The sequence below is a fragment of the Panicum hallii genome, chromosome 3, assembly GCF_002211085.1.
Source record: "Panicum hallii strain FIL2 chromosome 3, PHallii_v3.1, whole genome shotgun sequence".
In the NCBI taxonomy this organism is placed as follows: Eukaryota; Viridiplantae; Streptophyta; class Magnoliopsida; order Poales; family Poaceae; genus Panicum; species Panicum hallii.
Genome location: NC_038044.1, coordinates 58858929 through 58877333, shown reverse-complemented (window position 1 = coordinate 58877333; position 18405 = coordinate 58858929). Strand labels below are relative to the sequence as shown.

The following is an 18405-nucleotide window of genomic DNA, read 5'->3' as shown; positions in this document are numbered from 1 at the left end:
AACAAGGGGCCTCCGTCACCACCGCCACCGCCGCCTGCAATGGGAGGATACTATGGAGAAGGAGCAACACAATTTGCTACGTGGGGAGAGTACTAGGAGTAATCTGTCTTATTCACATGCTATATCCATATGTTTGTTATTTCATTTAATTATCTAAGGTATGTTAGGTTTAGTTCAGGACCTTTTTACCGCTGTTTCGTACCGGTCCAACGTTCCTCACATGCCACTGCATATGTTGTGCGTGTTCAACTATGTAATGCATGTAATTTGTTAGTCTTGATTCCATTACGTTACCAACTGAGGTCATGGAAGATGTAATAAATGACAATATAAAAATAAATAAATTAAGTACATGAGAACATAATGATAATGACATGATTATTATTTCAATAAACCATACAACTATCAAATCTTGCATACTACTGAGCAACCAGACCACTTTCCCTTCCTTAATGCATCTGGATTCTCCTCCATTGTTGTCTTCGCACGGCGAACACGCTCCAGCTTGTGTTCCCTCTCCTCCTTGTGCTGAGTAGCATGCCTCATTTCCAGCTCTTCTTTTCGCTCTTTTTCTGCTGCCTCCTCTTGCCGTCTATGCTCCAACAACTCTTTCCGCTCCGTATCCCACACCTTCATTCTACGTAGATACTCCTTATCCTCCTCTTTGATCTTAGTGTCGATCCACTGCTCAAAGTCACAAAGCGGGGGAGGGGTCTGCAAAATATTCAATTGATACACACTTGCTATTACTCATGAGGCATACATGATTCTATATGACAGTGAAAATATTAAAAAAAATAAATATTCTTAGCAGCAACCAATGTGAATCTGACGAGGAGTAGAGTCGAATGCATAATTTTTACACATCCAATACCTCTGCTTATATGATTCCTCTTCATTTGACTTGGCTACCTTGCAAGGATCACCGCAGAAGCACATCGGCACAGGAACACCACTAGTCAGCGACAAACGGGTGAAGACTGTTCTAGTCATCACCTTTGGTTTACTAGATTTACCACGCCTAGGCATCTAAAGTTGCATAATACACATATTAATAATTAAATCCTAAACCTTAAGCAATTACACTGAATAATACGCATAATATAGATCAAATCAATACGTAAAAATTGAGAAGGGGAGAGAGGATACCTTGCTCTCGAAGATCTATGGATCAAAACAAAGTTTTCAAGGTCAAATACGTCAATTGATGAGTTTGGGCGGGTGAAGGTGAGATAGAAAAATCGAGACGGGGTAAGAAATATGGGATGAAGGCTCGGACAGGCTAATGAGGCCGTTATGGTTGCCAGCTCGGCGCCACGATCTGTGGCACCAAGCTCGGCGCCACGATCTGCAGCACCAAGCTCGGCGCCATGACCTTTAGCGCCGAGCTTGACGCTATATCGGCGCCAACTGGGTGGGCATGTGATAGCTGAGCTAGATACCTCGGCGCCCTGACTCACGGCGCCGAGCCCCAGGGTCTAAATTCAAAAATACGTTGTGCAGGGGTCCAAATATAATTTTTTTTCAAAAAGGGCTATAATAAAAAAAATACGGTTGCAGATGCTCTTAAGAATTTGACGAGCGGAGTTAGCTCCTGAGACCAGCCTACGAATGTGCTACCCGAAGCTCTGGAGACGGGTGTGAACCTCGCCCACGGGAAGACGGAGCTAAAGAGCTTGAGGAGCCCCTTGTCGCGGAGCTTTGGAGGCAAAGCCGAAGCTTCTTAGCATGAAGGCTTCGGGCAATATTAAAGGAATGTTTGGATCCGGAGATCTAAACTTTAATCCCATAGTATTAAAGAGAATATTTTTATTTAGAAGTCTAATTACACGCGCACGGCCGGCCAGCGAGGGCAGTCGTTGTTCTCGGGGCGGCGGCGCCATTAGAACAGGGAGTACCTTGCTTCCACCTTTCTTTCTTTTCTTGCCTGTCTGTGCGTGTGTTTGTTCGTTCATTCGTTCCGTTATGTCGTCTGGTTTCGGTTGGTGTGAGATATGAGGTTAGGACCGTGAGCCTGTTGGAGTACGGCTGCTCCTACTCTATGACCCGCCGCCCCTTCTTCCGCTTAGCTAGGGAGCCAGGTGCCCCTGGCTCAGCAGGTGCCTAGCTCCATGCTCTCCGAGTGGGGGCACGCAATTAATCATATTCAGACTTGTTCAGATCCTGCGCGACCGGACCTTTCCATGGTTGACCTACAACTTCCTCATATTCTATAATGTCAGAAGGTAGTCTTGCCATTGAAACCACAGCTCATCTGATAAAAGTTTGTAGGCATAATAAGTAGCTTATCCTGGTGATATTTTTGTAGGTTTGCGCTGCAATGATCAAGTGTACTCTGTGGTGTCATCTTTACTGTGATAACACGATAAACAGAGTATAAATATAATATGAACATAGACCATGAATATGGACAGGTGTAAAGATGGTTACCTGTCTAGTTCCTTTCCATCAATTGCCCGCCGTAGATTAGCTTTTGTAACTGCGTGCTCATCTATCAAATTAACATGCTCCTTCCAAATGTCCAGAGAATATCCCAGGATAGGGATCCCCATCAAATAGGCAACTAATTTTTAGAAAGCTCCATATTCAGTAAACTTTCTTGTTGAAGATATATACTGCTGTTGCGAGAAGATAATTACATACCTAAACAAGGAGCAGCTTTCAGAAATTGCTCCACTGGTTGCTTCCAGAAGACTGCAATTACGGTATCCATCATAGTAATTCTGTCCTGGTAGTCAGGGAAGGCTGCAAAAATTGCTCCAATGGCTGCTTTCAGAAGACTGCAATTACGGTATCCATCATCATTAGCATGGATTCTTGATTACTCTCTTAATTAATATGAAACGTTGTTTAAATGATCATCGAAATTTCTCTCATCAAGCCCTAGAAGTATCTGATCAATGCATTGAGTGAACTGAACATTTTGTATGTTCTTCAAATTTGTTTCTTAGATAGTTTAAATTATTTGAGGACTTGTCTAGCTTCTTTTTAGTGCCTCAAATATTCATGTAAGATCTTAGAAAATAAAATGCACTTATATGATATGATCCATGCATGCTATTCCAAACCTGAGGAGATGAAGAATGAAATACATACCTTGGAGCAATGCTTCCGACAGCCAATACAATCAGTGAAATACTTCCAACTCCCAATCCTGAGGCAGCCATCTTTTAAAAATGATAAGTGTAAACATTCAGATTTTCTTTTTTATTTACTCCTTCCAGTTCCCTAAAACAAGTCGTTTTGGACATCGACACGGTCTTCAAGAAACAAATTTGGCCACTACTTTTTACTATAAAATATAGTTAAAGTTTACTTTTATGAAACTACATTTCGAGATGAATCTACTTACATCACTTTCACATTTTCAAACTCAACACAAAAGAATTTATTTGTATTCAAAGTTTAAAATGTTTGACTTAGGACAACCACAAAACGACTTGCTTTAGGGAACCAGAGGGAGTAGACAGGAAGACCATAATAAATTTTGCAGGTACCACATGATTAAAGCCCTCAGTGCTCAGCCTATATGAGAAGTTGTCGTAGAGGAGTTGTCATGGGATTAGAAATACTTTAGGGAGCCGACAACTATTAAAAAAATGCCACCTGCATGATTTAATCAAACAAAACGCAAGTCATAGTCTCATAGATAAAAGGTGACAGCCAAACTACAATTTTTGAACAAAAGTTTCCTGGAAAAGCAGTCACAAGTTGCGGAAGCAGATAGGGTGTCCATACTGGAGCAGCGGCAAGGCCCTGAGCTGAGAAAGTACCCCGTGTCCATGATCAGCAAGAAGCAGCACCCAAGCGCACCGGCACAGCGAGGAGTGCTACAAGTGCGAACTGAACTTGTCTTGCCACTGTCAAGGGTCTTTGTTTTGGGATTGCTCATGTACGAGCAACTATAAACAAGGACACACGCACTCAGGTAGAGCGCTGTGTACAAATTAGGCTGAAATTAAAAGGCAGTGGGCATTTCGTCGAACAATTTGCGATCCATGGCGATGGTATCGGTATATCGGACACCACAGGCCATTGCTAGTTCTTCGGCTCCATTTCTTTTCGCACCAGCCATCTGGAGCACCACACACCACGAACACAGCAGGGTATTATCACCATCAGACAGCTCAGGCTTTGCTTCCCTCCACGCCGCCGCCGCTGCGTGCATTTCGTGGGACGCCATGGCAAGCTCGCGCTGGCCCTCCTCCTCCTCCTTGCCGTCGTGGCCTCGGCTGCCGCGGCGCAGGGGACTACCTAGACCTTCGTTTCCGGCCGGAGGGGGTGCCGCGGGCCGAGGGCCTAGCCGAGGAGGAGCAGGGGCGGGTGCCCCGCCGCGCTGCACGGGGTGGGGGCGCGTACTTGCAGCGGCGGATGTTGTCGTCGAGCACCGGTCTCCATAGGGATGTCCTCGAACGGCGCCACCGCGGGGTCAGCGGCGGATGCGGAGTCCGTGAACGGGTTTGCCTCGCGGTCCCACCGGCGCGAGCGGCCGCCGCCGAAGCGCTGGCTGTGGGGGACGGGGCGGGGATTGCGACCGGGGGAGGCGGCGCGGCCTCGACGTCGGCCTAGGACATGCGGGAGGTTGCCGTGTCGGCGGCGGAGCGCGCGACGACGGCTTGCAAGGTCGTGGCCCAGCGCCGCTCGCTCGGTAGTCGGTCGGTACTTCTCGCGGCCTTGGGGTGAAGTGTCACTCTTTCTTTCCCGAGAGATTTGTACGTGGGACACTAAGAAAATGGTAGTTTTATCTAGAGATACCGTAATCGAGCTGCATTCGTACACCACGCTGTAAAATTGCGGCACCTTATTTGCAACACACCGCAATCCATTTTTAGTTGGCTCTTTCTTTCTGCTGGTTGGCTGGCTGCTGGGTTCTCTGCAGATCATTCTTCTGATCTCTCGGCCTTTAATTTGTTGCGCCGATTTAGACCATAATAATTTATCGAAACATACTAAGTAGTAATAGGCCTTTGTCGGGCCAATTAGACCATAATTTCATATCTACTACAACAGATATTTCCTAGACTCTTTGGTGTAAAGCTACTGAAATGCATCCAATAAATTTGGATAAAAGTAGCCTGGTTGGTTGACAATAAGAATATTAGCAACCCCTTTCAGTTTTATTGAACTAGCTATTATTATGGTACGATGAATCAGATGGTAAAATATTAAGAGGAAATATAATGGCTACCATGCAAGGACTTTGCTAATTAGCATGACTCTGGATGATGCGGCACAGAATGGGGAAAAAAAAAGTTAGCCTTGTTATACCTGTGGAACGGATTCAGTCATGCAGGACTCCAGGTGACGGGAGGGTGAGGAAGAGAGGAAAGCAACAAATATATCTGATGGATTCAGAAAGGAAAATGTTCTATGCCAACTGGGAAGAAGGAGGATCGGTAGGTCTGGTATTGTTTTTTGTAAATCATGTTCATGTCAATGGAAATAGTGATAGAGGCCTATAAATTATAGAGAGAAGTTTAAATCCTTGCTACTTTTAAAAGTTTAGTTAATGTAGTATAGTAATCTATCTATCTATTTATATCTTCTATGCTATAAAGAATGAAACTTTTAAAAATATTTCTCATCCGAATCGGATTCACCCTACCTCTCATGTTGGATCCGCCTGTCACGGTTAAAGCAGGTGGAAGGAGATCCGCCTATCATGGTTAAGGAAGGTGGAAGGAAAAATAGATCTATAGAAATCGCGAGTTATAGATTGTTTCCGTCAAAATCCAATTGTTTTTGTCACCGCGTCCGCGGCTTTAGGCTAGTCGCACCGCGGACCGCCACACGCGACTGAAATGCAAATCCAGCGATGAAACTCCCGCACCGCGTACATGTATATGGTACTGGATGCTTCCATTCGCTACAGTAAATCGGCAAACCCAGCGTTGGCGGAGACGAACGCTATCCTCTCCACCGCAGCAGTCTCTCCTCTTACGCCGGCCTTATTCGTTGGTTTCGTTGAGATGCAGATCGAAATACAGAGGGTGCGGCCGCAAGGTTCCATAGAAGAAAGCTGGAAAGGTCGACGGACCACGTGGGCTATGCCCTGTTTACAGACTCATTTAGCGCTGGAGGGGTGCGACTAGCCTTACCCGCTGGACCCGCTTATTTTCTCTCCGCTGGCCCCGTCCACCTGCTAGCCGCTCCGCTCGCCAGCCCATGCTGGTGCCCCGCACCCGCCGCGCTCAAAAGCCGCCGCAAGCCCCTGGGCTCAGCCCGCGCTGCTCGCACCGCTACGCTACTCCGCTGTCGCCCGCTGCTCGCCTTCGTCGTCGGCGCGCGCCATGGCCTCACAGCTCGTCGTCGTCGTCCACACGCGCTGCAGCACCATGCAGCTCGTCGTTGCCCTCCACCCGCCGCCCGCAGATGGTGGTTCCGTGAGGAGTAGAGGAGAAGCCGCAGGGCGCTGGCTTGCTTGCTCGGTGGTGATAGAAGCAGAGAAGGAGATGGATATGGTGCGCTGCTGATTGGTTCGGCAAAAGAAGATGGAATTGAATCTGCTACTTGACGGGGTATGGAAGAGGAAGAACGGAGAGAGACCGATGATGCTTGGTGTCGTGGAGAAGAAAGAGCAGAGAGGAGAGAGATCTGCGAGTGGAGGCAACCGGAGAGCAGGAAGCCACGCGCCGGCCGTGAGCCGCCTGCAGCCGCGTCGCATGCGGTCCTCAGCTCCACGCCGATCTCCTCGACACCACGGACTTGCATCACAGGATGGGCGTCGGTAGCACGGGAGGGCTGCAGGCCTTCGGTAGGGAAGAGCGGCATCATCTCACGGGAGCGGTAGCAGCAGCTAGCATCTCCTGCTCCAAGAGTCTTTACTGGCACCCCTACATTGCAGGCAAGGTGTTCGACGAAATGTCCATACGATATTCAAGCAGCATAGTAGCCTAAGTAACCTGCACGTGCAGCACCTAAAACAATACACTCAAATATTATGAAGTTCTATAAGGTGCTTGGCATTAGTTGTGTAGTGTTTCTAGCTATGGAGGTGATAAAATTGTTGTTTGTACACCAAGCAGGATGATTAGTATCGTTTGCACTAGCTACGGGAAAATTACTATCTTAGAGTGATATTCTTGAGGTTGGATGAAGCTGATAGGATGTTCTATCCGGGATTTGAGCCACATATAACTAGGATGATTCGAAACACCTGGAAAGATAGGCATACAGTACTTTCATCAGCCACTTTTCCATGGTAGGTAGAGATGCTGGCACGCAGGGTGCTGATCAAGCCTATTGAGATTCAGCTGGGTAGGAGTGTTAGATTAAAGCCCAACTTTTGCAATGATTATTCAGCAATATAAAGAGGTCCATGATATCTTCGCCATGAAAGCTTTTATCTCTTAATTCTATCAATGCACAATACAAAATCTTTAGAAAATCGCTTCGCCATGAAAGCTTTTATCTGATCCCTTATTAAATCTATCTATGCAGAAATATATAATATTTAGAAATTTGGTGGGCACTTGAACTGATTAGTTGTTCTATAGACCACTGAACTGTGCATAACTTATTTTTTTGAGTCTTATAATTTGTTGGGAAAAACAGCTTACTGCCTAAATTCAGTCCAAATTTAGGCAAGATCATTGGCTGCATCCAATCTTGGGTTGCCAAGACCAAGGATGCCATGAAGGTGAGTCAAGACTTCCAGTCCAATGGTGGTGCGTAATCTGTATGTATAGGTATAATATAGGTAGAATTATTGGTTTTTAATTTAATTAGTAAATGATCGGCACTATAAATACAAAAGTATATTTTACTAATTTTTCCATAACACGTGCGTGCCGCACGTGCACTCTTCTAGTAAGAAGAAAAAAAACGTACACAAGCATATAATAACATGCATGCCTCTGCACATAATGAGAAAAGTCATAGTGCTATTCTCTAATGTGAATACTACAAATCTAATCTTGGACTTTGGACACCATTTTTGTGTAACTACAATGGCTATTGTTTATACTGATAGGGTCCCGGGTCCAACAGGTAGGACTAGAGAAGGTATTTTTATCCCAGTTGGTAGCTTTGGTAGCTCTATGCAGGATATAATGCACTCCTTTTAGTTCTGGTTGGAGCCACCCACCGAGACCAATCGCATTTGTTCTGGTGGATGGCTCCAACCAATTGTCCCGGGTGGAACCAACCACCAGGACCGAAGCGCTTTTTTTCACGCATCTCTATCTACTTATCTATCTCCCTCGTCTGGTTCTCTCCAATAGTCCCCATCCTCTCCTTCCTTATCCTCTTCTTTCTCTCTTAGACTGCGTTCGGATGAATGGGAAAGAGAAAGAGAAAGTGCAAAACTTTTGCTCTTTTGCACTTTTTTTGTACTTTTGGATCCAAACACCCCAAAGTGCAAAAGGGCAAATGCTACCGTAATTTTGCTAATTATGGATTAATTAGGCTTAATAGATTCGTCTCGTCATTTAGTCCTCATCTATGTAATTAGTTTTTTAATTAAACTATATTTAATACTTCTAATTAGCGTCCAAACATCTGATGTGACAGGAGCAAAAATTTTGCCATTCGACGTTTTGCTATTTGGGGTGGATCCGAACGGGCCCTTAGTCCTCTTCCTCTCTTTTCTTCTGGTGCCAGCGTGGATCTTGGCGAGCAGCACCGGCTTGGGTCCGCGGTGCGGCCAGGGACCAGCAGAGGGAGCTCAGCCTGTCCATGGCGGGTGCCGGTGGGGGCAGCGCGACTTGGCCCAAGTGTGCAGCAGCGCGGGCGGCTGGTCCAAGCGCCGGCGGGGGTGGCTCGGCGGGGCCCCGATGGGGGGGGGGGCGGCGGCGCAGTCGGGCCCCGGCAGGCGCCGGCGTGCGGCAGCGCGGGTGGCCTACCGCGCCCCGACGGGGGCGGTTCGGTGGGGCCCCGGTGGGGGCGGGCGGCCTAGTGGGGCCCCGGCGGGCGCCGGCGCGCATGCGGCCAGACCCCGCTCGGCCGGGCCTCGGCGGGCGGCGGCACGCCGAGATTGTTTTTTACTTTTTTTCAAATATGTATATGTGGCTGGGATTGATTCGTGAATGATTCGTTTATGATGCGATTGATTTTGTGAATGATTGATTTATGATTGTAATTGATATTGTGATTGTAATTTTGGAGAAATTTTTGGAATCGGAGAAGCTAGCCCGCGTGACCAGAGCCGGCGAGCCGATTTGTTTTATTCGTAAAAAAATACATTAGTCATTCGTAAAATATTATATTAGTCCCGGGTGCATAGCCGTCGGGAAAAAAAAGCTAGGCACATTAGTCCCGGATAGCTAGTCTTGGTTGGGAAGACTAAGTCCCGGATAGCTAGTCCTGGTTGGGAAGACTATTGAAGGATTCTGGATTCTGTACTATTGGTGAACGTGTCTTTTTCATGGCCAACAATTGTTTTCATATATTGCTGATCCAATATCCAAATACTACAATGAAATGCTTCACGAAAGGGATATGTTGCATTTGCTTGTTGCCTTTTAGCCCTATAGAATTATACATTTGGATGATGTATGAACCACTGTTGGGGCATTTGGAATCTCACCTCTTCAAGGCTGCAGTAGCGTTTAGTTGTTTTCCTAGTATGTTGTGTCATTTTTCATGTTTGTTTGATGTGTCATGCATGCATGATGCAGGATATAAGGTAAAAGTCATGCACATCCCAAACTTGGTTATGTCCCTTACTCTTGCGCCCAATGAAGCCTCTCTACCATCTCCAGCTAGATAGGCTAGAGTTTGGGATTGACGGTTGAGCTCTGACTTGGCTAGAGCGTCGGTCATTTGTTGCTGGCGGGCTTAAAAGGGATAGTGGCGATAGTAGGCCTGCTGATGGGCACGGCACGGGGGGCAGTGAGGCTGCTGGTGGTGACACCACCGAGGCGCATGGTTGTGGGATGCTTGGACAAAACCCCATTGTTCAGTGGGAGGTGGAATGATGCCAAGGGGTCAATGACATTTATGGAGGAAGAACGATACTGAGCTGCTAGAGGTTGAAATAAAAAGGCAGACTAGTGGATCTTTATCAATCACCTAAGAAGATAGAAGGCCAAGAGTCTATAAAAGATTCAATTTGTTTTTCTATTAAATTATGATATAATTATAACTTCTTACATGTACATTCGGACTAGCAAGCTCTGAAGAAATTTGCGTAACTGGCAATGCGATTTAAGAAAGAAAAAGGAAAAACCCTTGCAAATCCCTTCAGACCTGAAACTTATAAATTTTTTTAAACCGTAAGAAGGTAAGATTAAAGCACTGGTATGAAGGGATTCCTATACGAATTGGCTCTAATAATTATATATATATATGACAAGTTTTATCTACACTCGTTTGTAGCATATTCATTTATCATTTTGATGTTCATATACTAATTCTACTATATTCTAAGATACTTCAAAGGATATGTACGAAAAATTTCAAAACCATCCCTATCTTTTAAATATATTATAATTATACATTAGTACTAATATATAAAAATGAGTATATCCATATACTCGACGTATGGTCATATATTCGCTTAAAATATATACCATCACAGATGATCTAGTATGATTACATACACCTTATACGTATCTTTTTTGTTTCAGATATGTTCTACATTATAAGATACATATGTAGAAATAGTTCCAAGCGGAGGTAGAATAAATTTTCCATATATATATATATATATATATATATGTATATAACCTGGGCCGCCACGTCATCTCGCTTATAGCAAATCAAGCAAGCAAGACGTTAATCCCCCGTGAACGTGAACCCGACCGGCTCCGTCTCCCCCGAGCCAAGCCATCAGCTTGCCCCGACTCGCCTCCGCCGCATCCGGCCCCGCTTCCCCCCACCGCCCCCGCTCCGATCTCCTCCGCCGCCGGGCGGCGGCGCCGACGACGACCCCTCCCCCACCTCCGCCTTCCCGCCGAGCGCCTTACCCGCGCCAGTTGATCCGCCTCCCGAGCGGTTCCCTCATCCTCCCCTCCCCTCGCCGCCTACCCCCGCGCTCCCGCAGGGGGCGCCGCCGTGGCGGATCCATGGACCGGTCGATCAACTTCCGCGGCATCGCCGGGAGCGCCGGCAACATCATGCAGGTGCGCGCGCCCGCCCGCCTCCCTCACGCCCCTTAACGGACCGGTCCCCTAGCTCCCGCTGCGGCGGATGGGGGACGAGCCGCTGCCTTGCTGCTTGCTGGGCGTTCACCGGTTCTGAATTCTCGCACGGGATGATCTATCGTAGTGGCAGTCAAGTGCAGTCTCAGGGTGTTGCCTAGTGGCCTGTCGAGCCGGTTCGATGCTTACTCACCTCCGGTTTCTCCTGGCGTGTGTCCTTGCAGGGGATGGGGAAATTCGTTTTCGGCAATGAGGGTCCCGAGTCCAAGGAAGATAGGTGGGTTTACTTGCAGATTCCATGTTTTTTTTACTGCACTACTGCTGTAATACCGGCCCGTTGTTAGTTACGCAGAAAATGATGTAGCAATTGATTGGTGTTCATTACTTATATCAGTAATCCTACTATTGTTCCCTGTGGATGCAGCTACGTCGAGAGATATCTTGACCGGATAAGCAACGGCACGATACCCGATGAGCGGAGGTCGGCCATGACTGAGCTGCAGTCCTTGGTGGCAGAGAGCCGTTCCGCGCAGATGTCATTTGGAGCAATGGGTATCTCCTCTCTCTTGTCGCCCTGATATCTGTTCTCTAGCCGCTCTGGCAAGATTGGTGCATGATTACATTTTTTGCTATTTTGCAAAATAGGTTTTCCTATCCTCCTCAATGTTTTGAAAGAGGACCGGGAGGACGTGGAGCTTGTGAGAGGTGCCTTGGAGACCTTTGTGAGCGCATTGACTCCTATTGAGACGACACAAGGGCCCAAGACTGAGGTTCAACCTGCATCGGTGAACTCAGATCTACTTTCGCGAGAAACGGAGAATATTTCCCTTCTTTTGAGCTTATTGGTGAGTGCACATCTTATACCTTCAAAACATGTAACTGGCATCACCTGTTTCATATGTCCTGAGTCCTGACTTTTGCTCTTGTTTGGTTTGAAGTCAGAGGAAGACTTTTATGTGAGATACTACACAATCCAGCTTTTAACAGCTTTACTTACAAACTCGCTGAAAAGGTGCCCAGTAAGTCTTTTGTGTCCTGTTGAGATGCCAAAACTATATTAGAATCCCATGTAACTGCTTTTATTTTGGTATTTCAGATTACAGGAGGCAATTCTATTGATTCCTCGTGGTATAACAGTTCTGATGGACATGCTTATGGATCGTGAGGTCTCATCTATTTAACACCTACCTATTTTCTCACTTTCTCTTAGGAAGAACACATGCCATTCCTTATATGCTTTATTGATTGTTTATCCTTGTACGAGGACTGTATAAACCTCTGTGGGAAGACTGCATGCTTTTTTTGTATGAAAATCATTCATGTGCTCAGACTAGAGTGGTCCTAAATCAATACTATGCAATCATTAAGTCTGGATCATTATCTATCATTTTCTAAAGGTCTGGTACGTGTGTACTCAGACTTTCTACTAACACTGAAAAATATTTTTTACTTTATTGGCGCCTAATTCTGTCATAGAACTCCAGTATGAGTTACTATTTTGAAAGATGCAGTTCTCTTGTAAATGATAACAGCGTATGACTTTCCGATGAGGTCCCTTTTTCTTAATCCAAAGTTTGTTGTAATAATATTATAATAACAGTTAATCACCACCAGTCCTTTTGGTATATCTCGTTTCTCATATGGTTGCCTATTTTTGGTTATGACTTGCAGGTCATAAGGAATGAAGCACTGTTGCTTCTTACTTATCTGACCCGTGATGCAGAGGTTAAACCTTTTTAATATTCAATGTTGATCTGTTATGTTACTAATTATTTTCTCTAGACTCCTATAATTAAATTATTATTAATTCTCTTTCTTCCAGGAAATTCAAAAAATTGTTGTATTTGAGGGTGTGTTTGAGAAGATATTTAGCATTATAAGAGAGGAGGGCTATTCTGATGGAGGTGTAGTTGTTCAGGTGACTATCTTGGAACAACATGATTGGCCTTTCGAAAATTTGTTTATTGGTGTTCTTTGTCTGAAATTGGCTGCGAACTGTGTTTGTTCAGTTAAGCCATTTCTAATTTGCTATAGGTATATAAAGTTTAGTTAATGCTAATATGTTCCTTCATCGAGCAGGATTGCCTTGAATTGCTAAATAACTTAATTCGACACAGTTCGTCCAATCAGGTTCATCCTTCTTCCCGAAAACCATTCTGAAGTTTTAGTTCAGATCTTTTCTTGACACCATTCTTTACTTCATGTCGACAATCAGATGCTTTTAAAAGAGACAATGGGCTTTGACCCATTGATAGCAATACTAAAGATCAGGAGAGGCAGTGCATTTAATTTTACTCAACAAAAGGTATTATATTATTGTTCACCTATCTGTTTTTGATGATAGATTTCTTGGGATTATATGTCAAAAGTTCTGTCTTAGTTTGCATTAGCTGCATCTTTACTCAAGCCATAAACTGTGTCTATTTAGACAGTAAATCTTCTCGGTGCTTTAAATACTGTTGAATTGCTTTTGACGGGGGGCCCATCCAGCGAATCAGGTAAAGATGCTAACAAGAACGCCAATCAAGCTGCATTGGCTCAGGTATCCTTTTCTCCCTTCATATTGTTTATGTGCAATCTGAATGACTTGGAACTAAGCTTCATATGAATCCCCCTTATAATGATAGAAAAATATACTGGACCATCTTCTGTTATTGGGTGTTGAGAGTCAGTGGGCCCCTGTTGCTCTTCGCTGTATGGTAATTCCCTTAGTTCTGTGCATTACTACTTTCTATTTGGTTGATTGTTCCTGTATTTGTCTTTTCCGACTTGTGAATTCTGCTTCCTTGTTTGGCACTGACCATATATATTTTTTAGGCACTGCGATGTATTGGCAATTTGGTGTTGAGAAATCCTCAGAATCTTGATTCTCTTGCGAAAAAGCAAGTTGGAGAGGAGCCTCATGTTCAGCCTGCACTGAATGCGATCTTGTCTATAATCTTGCGGACCTCTATAGCACAGGAATTTGTTGCTGCTGATTTTGTATTCAAGTGTTTCTGTGAGGTGGTTGTTCTTCTGATATTTGTCTGTCTTCTTTAACTATGTCTAAACTAGCAAATACTCCCTCCGTTTCAAATTATAGGTCGTTTTGGCTTTTCTAGATACGTATGTTTTGCTATGCACCTAGATATACACTATTCTAGATACATACTACAAACTATATATCTAGAAAAGCCAAAACGACCTATAATTTGTTACGGAGGGAGTACTAAGAAGGCAGGGAATCATAGAAGTAAATGTTCAATTTACGGTATTATCATCTGGATCACAATAGTCGTTGCTAGCACATATGTAAATCAGAAATAAAGATGAAAAGTGGGATGAAAGGCCCAGCATAAAACTACGTAACATTGTATACAAACTAGAAATAGGACTAACTTGACTGGAACTCACAAAGTATACTATATGTAAATCAGAAATAAAGATGAAAAGTGGGATGAAAGGCCCAGCATAAAACTACGTAACATTGTATACAAACTAGAAATAGGACTAACTTGACTGGAACTCACAAAGTATACTTCTGTTCTTTAATAATCAAGGATTACTTGTTCAGTGTTATAATAATGTTCTTCTAAATTCTTGACATGAAATTGTTTGGCTAGTATTTGTGTCAAACTACGCCTTTAATGTTTGTTTCCTTGACAAAGTGTATAACAATCTGTGGTTTGCCAATTGTGAAACAGAAAAATCCCAATGGTCAGGCATTATTAGCATCAACTATTGCTCCACATCCGAACCAAGGAGATACACATCGGGCTGCTAGTGACATGCCTTTTGGAAGGTTGGTCTATTGGTTGTACATAAGTAGCAGTTTACATTACTGTGAACATTAGCCTTTGCTGCCTTCTCTTACATTTATAAATTGGCGCCTGGCCAAGGGTAAAATAACATATATCTTCACTATTAGATAGTTTTGCCATTCCATTCTGGCAGTGCTCTTGTTGCTTCTGCCAAACTTAAATGGCTCATTGTAGTATTGATTTCATCATTCATCATCTGCACCATTGTCTTACTTTGCTATTTAATGACAGTGTACTTCTGCAAGCTCTGGTTTCAAGTGATGTTAATGGAGATATGGAGGTGAAGCTTTGTAAACCTAAAACTCCACTTTACAGGAAATTTCTACTAGTGGTTCCTGTTTAGCATTGTTGTAAGCAAGTTCCTCTGACATTTCAACCTAAAATATGCAGGCATGTTGCAGAGCATCTAGCGTTCTTTCTCACATTATCAAGGACAACTTGCAAAGCAAGGATCGTGTATGTAGCCTTCGTCCTTTTTACTTTTAGTGTCATTCTACCTGTATGTAGAGAAGCAGCTATCCAACTGGTAAAAGTTTACTGTTGAGTGACTCCACTACTGTTCATAATTTCAAAAAATAAAATAAAAAAATAAGTATCTACCATGTGACACATGGTCTTTTTTCCTTAATACATTCTTCCTTGCTTTTTTGAGAGTTACTAAATTTGCTGGTTATTATGGTATGATTCTTCTTTATATTAAATTAACTACTAATTACTCATGTTATTTTTCTTACTATAAATTATTGGAGGGCTTAAGTGCCTCTTTTTGCCAATCGTATGACCACTTGCATGATTCGATAGCTTCTCATATTTCTTTTATATCCCTTGTCTGTATAACATTAGATAGAAGGTTTTCTAACAGCTAAAATTCCTTCAGGTATTGCAAATCCAGCTTGAGACACCTACACCATCCTTGGGACGCACGGAGCCGCTACTGCACCGTATTGTCACATGTTTGTCCATTGCAGCTTCAGCAGACGGAGAAAACAACCAAAGCAGACACCTAGAAGAATCGTACATTCAACCTGTTATTCTTCGGCTACTCATCGTATGGCTTGTTGACTGTTCAAATGCTGTCAACTGCCTTTTGGAATCAGCAGTGCATCTGAACTACATAATAGAGCTTGCTTCAAGTAAACGTTACACTGCTTGTGTTCGTGGACTGGCTGCTGTTGTTCTAGGTGCTTGTGTCCTTTACAATGCTAGCCGTGAGAAGGGCTGTGACGCCTTTGCTGCTGCAGATGCTATAAGTCAAAAGATTGGCCTAACAACATACTTTTTGAGGTTTGATGAATTGCGGAAAAGCTTGGCACATCCATCGTCAGAGCAGCGGCACCGCAAGGAGCTTTCCCGATCAAGCGCAAATAGCATGTCAGATTTCCAAGAGATTGAGGAGGATGAAACAAATAAAGATGATCAACACCCTGTCCTCTCAGAAATATTTGATTCACAGTTTGTTAATTTCCTCAATAAGCTTGAGGCTGATATTAGAGAAAACATAATGGACATATTTAGTCGGACAAAAACTGCAACTGCAGTTCTACCTGCTGAGTTGGAGCAGAAGAATGGGGAGGTCGATGGGGAATATATCAAGCGATTAAAGTCATTTGTGGAGAAACAGTGCAATGAGATGCAGGTATATTTCCACTTGCTGTGCGCTCTTAAGCAAAAACTTTCCCATTTGCTATATTACTTAGTACTTTAAAAGTTTGAAGATAAGAAATAATTTCCTATTGTGCATTGCCATAAAAATGAGATGGCAGTAATTTTTTGGGACTCATGAACATAATTTGTATTTCAATAATCCAAAGTGAAGATTAAGTCAGTTAGGAAGGGTCTTTTGGCATGATCGCATCAGCAAGTGGTTCTTACATTAGGACTGAGGTTATTGACTACTTCCCTCTGTCCCAAAATAAGTGCACCTCTAGTTTTGTCTTTAGTCAAACTATCTTAAGTTTGACCAGGTTTATAGAAAAGCGGATCAATATTTAATACACCAAATAGGTATACTATCAAAATATATTTCATGATGAATCTAATGATACTTATTCGGTATCATATTTTTAATATGAATTTGGTCAAATTCAAGATGGTTTCACTTGGACAGAGCTAGAAGTGCACTTATTTTGAGACAGAGGGAGTACTTTCTAAGTTGTAAAAATACTTTAATCTTATATTTTTAATTAGGTAGAGTTGGTTCTTGCAAACTCAGTTGACTCAACATTTGAAAAGTTATTTTTTTAGACAATATTTAGGTAACATAGTTGTCTTCAATATAAGTTGTGAATGGCCATCCTTGTATAATATCTTGTTTAAATAGCCATAAATAGTTGCATATAGGCTGATGGGTTTCTGAAACCGATCGGGACTGAGGTGTGTTGTTGCTATTGTTTTGTGGACACTGCACTGCTCTGCCTGGCACCATATGGTCAGGTCCCATCTTGTTATCCTTTTGTAAGAGTCTTTTTTAGTTGTTTTTTATACCGTCCCCCATTCTGGTCCAAGGTGGGGGATTGGTTTTTGTAATTGGACCAATTCTCTCTTAATACAAAGATACGCAGCTCTCCTGTTGTTTGAGAAAAAAAATATGGCATATAATAAAAAGGTAGCAATGACATTGCTACTTGTATTTTTCAGGACTTACTGGCTCGAAACGCAATGTTAGCAGAAGAGTTTGTGAAAACTGGTGGTGGCAACACTGCAGATACCTCCCAGAAACCTAGCAGTGGTCGAGAAAGGGTCCAGATGGAAGCCCTCAGACAAGAACTTGAGGGAGCAAAACGGCAGATAGAGTTGCTCAAAACTGAGAAGTCCCAGATTGAAGCTGAAGCTAACCACCAACGAAACCTTGCAGTAAAAATGGAGTCTGACCTCAAGAGCTTGTCAGACGCGTACAACAGCCTTGAGCAGGCTAACTACCGCTTGGATACTGAGGTTAAAACCTTGCGGCAGGGAGGCAGTGTGCCCTATCCTGATGTCGAAGCGATAAAAGCGCAAGCCAAGGAAGAGGCCGAGAAGGACAGCGAGGCAGAACTGAATGATCTTCTCGTCTGCCTTGGGCAGGAACAAAGTAAGGTTGAGAAGCTAAGTGCAAGGCTGGCAGAGCTTGGCGAAGACGTGGATACCCTGCTGCAAGGTATCGGCGATGATACAGCCATACCAGATGATGACGATGAAGATGAAGATGAAGATGATGAACAGTAATATATTCGGTTAATTATGTGGTCTCCATGTGTAATTCGCCCTCATGTTGGGTCAAGATGTTGTGATGGCAAATGTACAGTGGACAAAGGTGTCATTTCATTTTTAAGTTATTTGTGGAGGATGAGACTAAATTGCTGACCCGCCTCATTTTTGAATTTGGTTCTCCGAATGAATTTACATTTACTCAAGTAACCAAACTAAATTTATATTTAGGGTTACCTGTTGAGCACAGTTGTGATGCTGTAATCGCACATTTGCTCAGAACCTAATAATCCAACAAAATTCTTCACCTTTTCAGATGCAATGTTTGAATTTGGTCC

The 18405-nt window shown here is 43.7% G+C and overlaps 2 protein-coding genes across 6 annotated transcripts; one reads left to right on the top strand and one right to left on the bottom strand.

Annotated features, from left to right (window-relative positions):
* Window positions 1–313: 313 nt before the first annotated feature.
* LOC112886570 lies at window positions 314–4809 on the bottom strand. Of its 5 annotated transcripts, XM_025952512.1 has the most exons (6): window positions 3774–4809; window positions 3498–3606; window positions 3097–3167; window positions 2644–2780; window positions 2431–2563; window positions 314–714 (listed from the first exon to the last, which is right to left on the bottom strand). In XM_025952512.1, exons 3-6 carry the CDS (start codon window positions 3165–3167, stop codon window positions 633–635), a joined length of 423 nt encoding a protein of 140 aa, XP_025808297.1. In that variant the 5' UTR covers window positions 3498–3606; window positions 3774–4809; the 3' UTR covers window positions 314–632. The 5 variants fall into 5 exon arrangements, 4 of the variants coding, with proteins under 4 accessions (XP_025808297.1, XP_025808298.1, XP_025808299.1 ...); XM_025952514.1 differs by lacking the exon at window positions 314–714 and adding an exon at window positions 1134–2352 and having other exon boundaries at window positions 3498–4809; XM_025952515.1 differs by lacking the exon at window positions 314–714 and adding an exon at window positions 2280–2347 and having other exon boundaries at window positions 3498–4809.
* Window positions 4810–10763: 5954 nt separating this feature from the next.
* LOC112885677 (golgin candidate 6) lies at window positions 10764–18216 on the top strand. Its single transcript, XM_025951250.1, has 18 exons — window positions 10764–11063; window positions 11306–11358; window positions 11506–11633; window positions 11727–11926; window positions 12020–12093; window positions 12178–12247; window positions 12753–12806; window positions 12904–12999; window positions 13161–13211; window positions 13297–13386; window positions 13510–13623; window positions 13709–13780; window positions 13899–14084; window positions 14765–14862; window positions 15113–15161; window positions 15272–15337; window positions 15759–16517; window positions 17519–18216. Exons 1-18 carry the CDS (start codon window positions 11007–11009, stop codon window positions 18083–18085), a joined length of 2784 nt encoding a protein of 927 aa, XP_025807035.1. The 5' UTR covers window positions 10764–11006; the 3' UTR covers window positions 18086–18216.
* The last annotated feature ends 189 nt before the right edge of the window (window positions 18217–18405 follow it).

Bases quoted from the DNA above. Each gene is read 5' to 3' on its own strand.
- LOC112886570 (XM_025952512.1), bottom strand. From the start codon at position 3,167: ATGGCTGCCTCAGGATTGGGAGTTGGAAGTATTTCACTGATTGTATTG. The intron at 2,781-3,096 runs GTATGTATTTCA...CCGTAATTGCAG, and splicing joins GTCGGAAGCATTGCTCCAAG to TCTTCTGAAAGCAGCCATTG. The intron at 715-2,430 runs GTAACCATCTTT...AATATTTTGCAG, and splicing joins GATGGAAAGGAACTAGACAG to ACCCCTCCCCCGCTTTGTGA.
- LOC112885677 (XM_025951250.1), top strand. From the start codon at position 11,007: ATGGACCGGTCGATCAACTTCCGCGGCATCGCCGGGAGCGCCGGCAAC. The intron at 13,000-13,160 runs GTGACTATCTTG...TTCATCGAGCAG, and splicing joins ATGGAGGTGTAGTTGTTCAG to GATTGCCTTGAATTGCTAAA. The intron at 13,624-13,708 runs GTATCCTTTTCT...TTATAATGATAG, and splicing joins ATCAAGCTGCATTGGCTCAG to AAAAATATACTGGACCATCT.